Source organism: Dioscorea cayenensis, chromosome 3, assembly GCF_009730915.1.
Source record: "Dioscorea cayenensis subsp. rotundata cultivar TDr96_F1 chromosome 3, TDr96_F1_v2_PseudoChromosome.rev07_lg8_w22 25.fasta, whole genome shotgun sequence".
Taxonomy (NCBI): domain Eukaryota; kingdom Viridiplantae; phylum Streptophyta; class Magnoliopsida; order Dioscoreales; family Dioscoreaceae; genus Dioscorea; species Dioscorea cayenensis.
In genome coordinates this window covers 17,610,380-17,619,051 of record NC_052473.1, presented here as the reverse complement: position 1 = coordinate 17,619,051, position 8,672 = coordinate 17,610,380, and the positions used below count along the sequence as shown (strand labels likewise).

Here is an 8,672-nt window from a genome sequence, read left to right as displayed (position 1 = left end):
TGTTAAAATTCTCATTATGTTCGGCAATCGGCACTAGTCCAAGTTCCATAAATTAAAAAAAAAAAAAGTAAATAAAAATATTTAAAATTCAATAAAAAAAAATAAATGAAGATAAAAAAAATCACATAAATTTAGCCATAAAAAAATCACATGAATTTAGCCATAATTTATACCTCCTAAGTAAAAAAACACATCCTAAAAACATTAATAAAAAGTTTAAAAAAATTAGTTTATTAAATTTATTTATCCGTATATATATTACATAATAAAATACTAACAATCTTTTAATTTATTGATATCAGATCTTCTATATAAAATATTTATGTCTTTATTAATTAGTCAAATTTAAAACTTAACTTAATTTATTTATAAAAAATACTATTAATTTTTTTATTTATTGACATCAGGTCCTCTACATTTTTGTCATTATTAAGTTATCAAATTTGAATATTAATTTATTTTAAAAAATATTAATGATATTTTTGTTTATTAATATCTGATTTTTTACGTAGAATATTCATGTTTTTATTAAGTAATCAAATTTAAACCTTAACTTATACATGATGGATGCGAGCGCACACGTGTTTAGGTATTAACTTCTCCATCTATTTTATTAGAAAAAAAAATGTATAAAAACATCTCATCCGTCCATTATGATCTGGAAGCGATTTGACGGTCAGGATTGACTGAAGCTTGATAAACAAGCTCCTTTCGTTTTCGGTTCGCGATCTCGATTTCTAGGGTTTCGTCTCGCCATTTCCTTCTCTCTCTCTCGTTTGCTCTGATGGATGCCCTCGATTCCGTCGTTGATCCCCTTCGGGAATTCGCCAAAGATAGCGTTCGGCTTGTCAAGCGCTGCCACAAGCCGGATCGCAAGGGTTTGTCTTCTGTGAATCTGAATTTCTGTGCTTTTTTCCCCTTTTTTTGGGTGTTTTTTGATTCGTTTTGATTGGATGGAGATGCAGAGTTCACGAAGGTAGCAGTGAGGACGGCGATCGGATTCGTGGTGATGGGGTTCGTCGGCTTCTTCGTCAAGCTTATCTTCATCCCGATCAACAACATCATCGTCGGTTCCGGCTAGGTACATCAGATCGACATTGTCAGTGAATTCTAATTAGTTTTCTTGGTACAAGGATTCGTTTCTGTTGCTTGGATTTGCTGTGTATTTTGTTGAATTGTTCTTTTGATTTGCAAAGATTCAATGTATGATATTTCTTGAAAAGTTTATATTTTTATAATTGATGAACAGGCTTTTTTTTCTATGATGAATTGGTGCTGAAGCGTTCTTCATTTTTGGTTTTGTTTTTTGTTTTTTTTGGAGATCACTTTTAGCTACAATTTACACAATGACTTATTGCAAAATGATTATGATCACTGAATTTTTCATACTTCATTGCTCATATGGAAGATGTGCTTGTTGAATTAGGTTTATGCTGTGATGAATTCTTAGTTTTGCATGGCTTCAACTTAGGTTATAAATTTAGTTTTCTAAGATTACAATTACCTGGATTTACAAAGTTTGTAGCTAATTAAGGAATCTATGGTCACTGAATTTATCATATTTCATTGCTCATATAAATCATGTGCTTGTTGAATCAAGTTTGTTCTATGATGAATTGTAGCAATGCATCTCTTCATCTTAGATTTTCAATTGAGGGTGTCAAAATCACATCTTCTATTGCTTATGTGAATGGTTTTATTGTCGAATTAGGTTTATACTTTGATGATTCGGTAGTGACACATGTCTTCATCTTATGGAAGATTGATTATGACCACTGAATTGCTCATATTTCATTGCTCAATTGCATGATTTGCTCGTTGAGTTGTTGATTTGCCACTGGACAGTGACAGTTATGTCTTCAACAATGGCCATCTGAGGGCTCTTGGACTCATCTCATGCATGTCATCCAACTAACATTAAAAGAATATTTAGTGGACTCTATGTTGATTTTTTAAAAATTATTATTGTTTTCTTTGAGTATAAAATAATGCCTTCATATCTCAACAAGCAGTTGTTAGCATATATATATATATAATGTTCTAAATACTGTAAATAAAGCATGCTGTATCATGTATGGAGGAGCAAACGATGGTGGGAATCTGGGGAACCCAACTAAAAGTCAATAATATTCATACAAGTGGAAGTGGTCTATTATAGATTCTGAGTGCAGATAGTTCATTCTATTGATGAAAATATAAATTCTATGAGTATTTTGCTCATCGTGCATGTCCTGATCATTTTTTTTTAATCTCTTATTTAGACTTGCATGTCAGTCAAGGATCAGGATATCTTATATAATGTGATATGCAATTTAGAAATGTTCTTTTAATTTTTTTAATATTTTTTTTTTTTAGAGAAACTGGTGGTCATTAGGCTGTTGTATTGGAGTGTCTTTTGCATTAATTGCAAACTTAGGGTGATTTTATAAATGTTCGATAGACTTTTATGAAATATCATTAGTAGATTATTCATTATTCAATTCACATGTTGCATTATCTATGCTTATTTTTTATTTTAATTAACTTCATATGATCTCTTAATTGCAGAAAAATTAGAGATCCGAGGTTTTTATATTCTCTCTTTGGAGAGCAAGAATGTGAAACAAAGGATGAGAGTTTTCATGTCATGCATTGCCACTTCTTGTTCCTCTGACCACCGAATGTTTTTATAATTGACTTTAAATTTGATAGTGTACAACTATGACAAGGATTTGATTCTTATATTCCTTGTTTTCTTACTACAATCATTGTTGAGAAACTTTTCTTTGTTTTCTGTGGAAGTGCTTCCCATGATACATCTGCTTAAATTAATTTTGATTGTCATGGTGATTTGCAATACCATTATTTAATCATGTTAATTCAATTATTATTATCATATCATCTTGGAGTCTATGGGCATGAAGACATGTTGAAGGTCCTCTTTGTGTTTTGGTACCTTCCTTTAGGAACACTTATGGAAGAAAAATGGAGGAATGAGAAACATGTAATGATCCCTGCTTAGATCAATGAGATCTAGCTCCAAATTCAAATTCCCAAGTAAATTCAGAACATTCACAGAGAAATCAAGCCCTAAATCAGAGCTATTTCACTAGAGTTTATCTCAATATTACTTAGAAATCCAAAGATCCTAATCTTTGAAATACATTCAAGCAATTCAGTAGAATATACTCAGATCTAGGATTTCCATTTATCAACAATCAACACATAGACTGATTAACAGTTCTAAAGAAAACATCAAACAACATCAACTCCAAACAAGAACAATCAACAAACTGTAAGGTAAACAAACCCAGCAGAGAACCTCCACCGAATTCCTCTCCGATCTCCTCTGAGAACGGCCTTCAATCTTCTTCTCCGATATCTCCTCCTTTGTTTCTCCAGCTCTCTTTTATCCCCAAAAATAATCCCGAAGACGAGTATTTGCTCTCCTCTGCCTTCGTTTCCCGTTCCATACTCCTAGCACCGTTGGATTGTTTTCTTGTAATTTATCCTGGCCGTCCACGTCTCCATCCACTTCTCCAGCTGTCATTGGCGATGCATTCACCGCCACCTGTGAATTTACTTCTAATGATCTGGCTTTGAACTTGTAAGGCAACATGACATTTGCCCTCCCATCAAAATAGACCTTGCCCTCAAGGTCTGTAATGAAATGTGGATATTGTTTCTTGAATAAGCTGAGATCTTCCCAAGAATTTTTCGAGAATCGGGCAATCCCAACCAAGATACTAGTATCTCATTGAATTGGTCTAGAATTCCCGAGAATTGTTCTTGTTTGCAATAGAAATTGAGTCGTATGATAGGACCTCGTTCATCAGTTAAGCAAGGAAGAGGTAAGATACTACCAGGCACCCCTGCATTGAAAGGTTTAAGGACTGATACATGAAAAATAGGATGAATACGAGCTCCCTCTGGCAAGTCTAACTTATAAGCCACTTTACCAACTTGTTGCACAATTTGATATGGACCAAAGTACCTCATACTGAGTTTGTGATTCTTTCGCAGAAAAAGGGAATGTTGCCTGTATGGCTGTAGTTTTACAAGCACCCAATCTCCAACATTGAAGGATACCTCACTTCTCTTCTTATCAGCAAAGTGTTTCATTCGAGCTTGTGCCTTTAACAAATTTGCTTTCATTTGTTGTAACAATTTATCCCTTTGTTGTAGTAGATCCATCACAGCAACTGGATCTTCAGATTTAAGTTGATAAGGTACCATGACAGGAGGGTCTCGTCCATTGACTGCTTTAAAAGGAGTCATTCCCAAACTTGTATGGAAGGCAGTATTGTAGGACAACTCTGCCCAAGGAAGGAGATCAACCCAAGATTTAGGATTATCTCGCTATGAAACAACGTAAGAAATGCTCAATCGCCTTGTTTAAGTTCTCTGTTTGGCCATCAGTTTCCGGATGATAAGAAGAAGACATGGCCAAAGTTAGTCCCCATTTGATGAAAAAAAGTGCTTGCCAAAACTTACTTGTGAAAGCCTTATCTCGATCACTTACAATGGATTTAGGAACTCCATGTAACCTGACAATGTTTGCAATAAAAACCTGAGCAACCGATTGACTTGTATAATCCTCCTTAAGAGGAATAAAATGTCCATACTTTGAAAACCTGTCCACCACTACAAATATCACTGAATAACCTCTTGCAAAAGGCAACCCACAAATAAAATCCATAGCTATATCCTCCCATATCTGTTGAGGAATAGGGAGGGGCTGTAACAATCCTGCAGGATGAGTGTTACTATGCTTTGCTTTCTGACATATTTCACAAGCTTTTACAAATTCCTTTACTGCCTTTCTCATTCCAGGCCAGTAAAACTGGCGAGCCAATCTAACAAAATGTCCTCAATCGACCGCATGACCTCCCAATAATGAAGAATGGAATTCGATCGGAGAATTTGTTGTAATCGAAAATTAGGAGGAGCAGCAATTTTGTCATGCCAAAAACAAAAATATTCTCGTTTCCAAGAATAATCACTAGAAGTTTGAGTTCCCCGAACAATTTCTGAATGATCTCGTTGAAAAATGTGTGTCTTGAGCCTGTGCTGTCCGAATCAATTGTAAGACACCGTTATGTGAAGTAGAAAATGCCATTTGAAAACACCTTGATAAACGATCAGCTACCACATTTTCACAACCAGGCTTGTACTCAATTGAGAAGTCAAAACCCAGTAGTTTTGGCAACCACCGTTGTTGTTCAGGTGTCTGTATAACCTGAGTGCATAAATGTTTTAAAGCCTGTTGATCCGTCTTGATAATAAATCTGTGACCAATTAGATAATGTCTAAATTTGGCAACAGCTTCTGTCAGAGCATATAACTCCCTAATGTAGGTAGATTGAGACTGCATTCTAGCTGACATCTTCTTGGAAAAATAGGCAATGGGATGTCTGTTTTGACTCAGCATACAGCTCCTATACCTGTACCAGAAGCATCAGTCTCCAATGTAAAAGGTTGTGAAAAATCAGGAAGTATTAACACAGGAGCAGTTGTCACAGCCTGTTTTAATTTCAGAAAGGCTTCATCAGCAGCAGAATCCCAGTGAAAGTTGTCCTTCTTCAGCAAGTCAGTCAATGGCTTTGCTAAAGTAGCATAGTGTTGAATAAACCGCCTATAATATCCACTCAAACCAAGAAACCCCCTCAATTGTTTTAAATTCCCAGGAACAGGCCAATTCAATATAGCTTGAACCTTAGAGTTGTCCATAGCCACCCCTTGAACAGACACAATGTGACCCAGATAATCGACCTGTTGCAAACCAAAACTACACTTTGATAGTTTTGCAAATAACTGATGATCCTGTAAAGTCTGAAGAACCACCTCTAAATGTTTCAAAATGATCTTCCCAAGATCTCATCGTAAACAAGAATGTCGTCAAAAAACACTAGGACATATTTTCTGAATGCAAATTGAAAAATTTGATTCATCAAGGTTTGAAAAGTAGCCGGGGCATTAGAAAGCCCAAATGGCATCACCAACCATTGATAGTGTCCACTGTGTGTTCTAAAGGCAGTTTTAAATCTATCATCCGGTTTCAACAAAATTTGATGGTACCCTGACCTCAAATCCAATTTAGAAAAGTACTTAGCTCCATATAACTCATCCAGCAGCTCATCTACCGTTGGAATTGGAGAAGCATCCTTAACAGTGATAGCATTAAGGGCTCTATAGTCGGTGCAAAAGCGCCAAGACCCATCTTTTTTCTTGACTAATAACACCGGTGATGAAAAAGGGCTTGTACTTGGTTCAATAATCCCCTCATGAAGCATATCTTTCACCATCTGCTCAATTTCATTTTTTTGAGAATGAGGATATCTGTATGGTCTAATTCTCACTGGTGTAGCATCATGAATTAAAGGAATAGCATGATCACACTTCCTTGAAGGCGGTAAACCCATAGGTACATCAAACACCGTATGATACTTGAATAGCACTTGCTGCAAATCTTCAGCCAGTTCATCCGAAAAATGTAATTGAGGGAAATTCTGGCTGTTCTGTGGAATTGATAAATTTGTACCTGGATGGTTCTGCTGATCCACATCAGATATTGACAAAGTATAGCAAGAATCAATGGCCTTTGTAGAATATAACTCATACTGTCGATGAATTGATGTCATACTGTGGTTTTTAGACTACTGATCACCTTGCAAAAGTGATTAGCGATCCTGTAAAACAAACTGAATGAACAATTTGTTATAATTTGTTATGTGTGGACCCAGTGTTGCTAACCATGAAGTACCCAGGATCAAGTCTGCTCCCATCACAGGTAACAAATACACATCAACATTAAGCACAGTCTTTTGAATGATCACTTGTAAGCCAATAATCAATCCCTCTACTTGCAATGCATTACCATTCCCCACTAACACCTTAAAGGATGGAATTGGAAGAATAGGCAACTCGTAAAAAAATTAGCAACTCTCGGTTTGCAAGAAATTATCATCACTGCCACCATCAAGTAACACTTGCACCGCATGCCCATTTATATACCCGAAGAATCTTAAAGTACCCGAAATCGTGTACTATCCATAGCATGTAAGGAAAGAGATTGAAAACTCCCTCGCAACTGATCGGTTGATTATGATAAAATCTCATCAGAAACCTCATTCATACCCTCCAATTCCTCATCCCATTGTAAAAGCAACAATCTTCGATTATGACATTTGTGCTGAGGAGAGAACTTCTCATCACAATTGTAACATAACCCCTTTGCTCGTCTCTCCTGTAACTCAGCATATGACATTTTCTTGAAGTGTGGAGCAGTATTAGATGGTCCTGGTAATGCTGGCACTTTCACAGAATTTCCTGGGGCTGGCAATGCCAATGGTTGTTTTCGAAAAGCCACAGAAACATCAGGATTGTAAGTAGATTTAGATCTAACTAGCCTCTCAACAAAACCATATTTATCTTCAAACAATTTGGCTAGAGTGACTGCCTTTGTAATTGAATCAGGTTGCCAAGGAATAACTTCCCGTTGTAATTCCTTTTTCAACCCACTAATAAAGCAATCCAATAATGCCTCATTAGATAATCCTTCTACTCTGTTAGCCAAGCTTGTGAATGTATGATAATAGTCAGTTACTGAATTCTCCTGCAGCAATTTGAATAATGCATATCGTGGGCTTTCAAAAACAGATGGACCATAAGTAGACTCAATTGCTTTTGCCAAAGCATACCAAGAAGATACAGCTCCTGATTTTTGCAACATTTGAAACCATGGAACAACAGGACCATCGAAGTGTATGGCTGCCACTTTCAATCTATAAGCATCTGAAATATCATAATAGTCAAAAAATTGCTCTGCCTGGAATATCCACTGAAGAGCATTGCTACCATCAAACCGAGATAAGTCCATTTTAGCCGATCTCCAATGAGAATTTGCTTGTGATTTCACCTCAATCATGGATCCAGAATGATCTACAGATTGTAATCGGCGTGAAGAAGAGCCCGACGATCGATGCGATTGTAAAGATTCCATACACTTAGCAATCGAGGCAAGAGATTGTTCAATCATAGACATACGCTCATCCTTAGCCCTATCCTTTTTTCTTTCTCTCGATCTAAAACAGACCATGATCTGTTTCCAATTTAGCGCTTAGATCTTTTGATACGAGTATATTCGACCATGCTTAGAGTTCAAGAACGAAAAGCACCAAAATGTAATGATCCCTCGCTTAGATCAATGAGATCTAGCTCCAAATTCAAATTCCCAAGTAAATTCGAACATTCACAGAGAAATCAAGCCCCTAAATCGGAGCTATTTTCACTAGAGTTTATCTCAATATTACTCGTAAATCCAAAGATCCTAATCTCTAAATACATTCAAGCAATTCAGGAGAATATACTCGGATCTAGGATTTCCATTTATCAACAATCAACACATAGACCGATTAACAGCTCTAAAGAAAAACATCAAACAACATCAACTCCAAAACAAGAACAATCAACAAGCAGTAAGGTAAACAAACCCATGCAGAGAACCTCCACCGAATTCCTCCGATCTCCTCTCGGAAACGGCCTTCAATCTTTTTCTCCGATATCTCCTCCTCTGTTTCTCCAGCTCCCTTTTATCCCCAAAAATAATCCCGAAGACGAGTATTTGCTCTCCTCTCGCCTTCGCTTTCCCTGCTCCATACTCCTAGCACCGCTGGATTGTTTTCTTGTAATTT

At 36.4% G+C, this 8,672-nt stretch overlaps 1 protein-coding gene across 1 annotated transcript; it reads left to right on the top strand.

The window, feature by feature from the left end:
- Positions 1 to 717: 717 nt before the first annotated feature.
- On the top strand, positions 718 to 2,823 carry LOC120282347 (protein transport protein Sec61 subunit gamma). The gene is made up of 3 exons (XM_039289155.1): positions 718 to 878; positions 966 to 1,081; positions 2,548 to 2,823. The coding sequence occupies exons 1-2, from the start codon at positions 785 to 787 to the stop codon at positions 1,079 to 1,081; spliced, it is 210 nt and encodes a 69-aa protein (XP_039145089.1). The 5' UTR covers positions 718 to 784; the 3' UTR covers positions 2,548 to 2,823.
- The last annotated feature ends 5,849 nt before the right edge of the window (positions 2,824 to 8,672 follow it).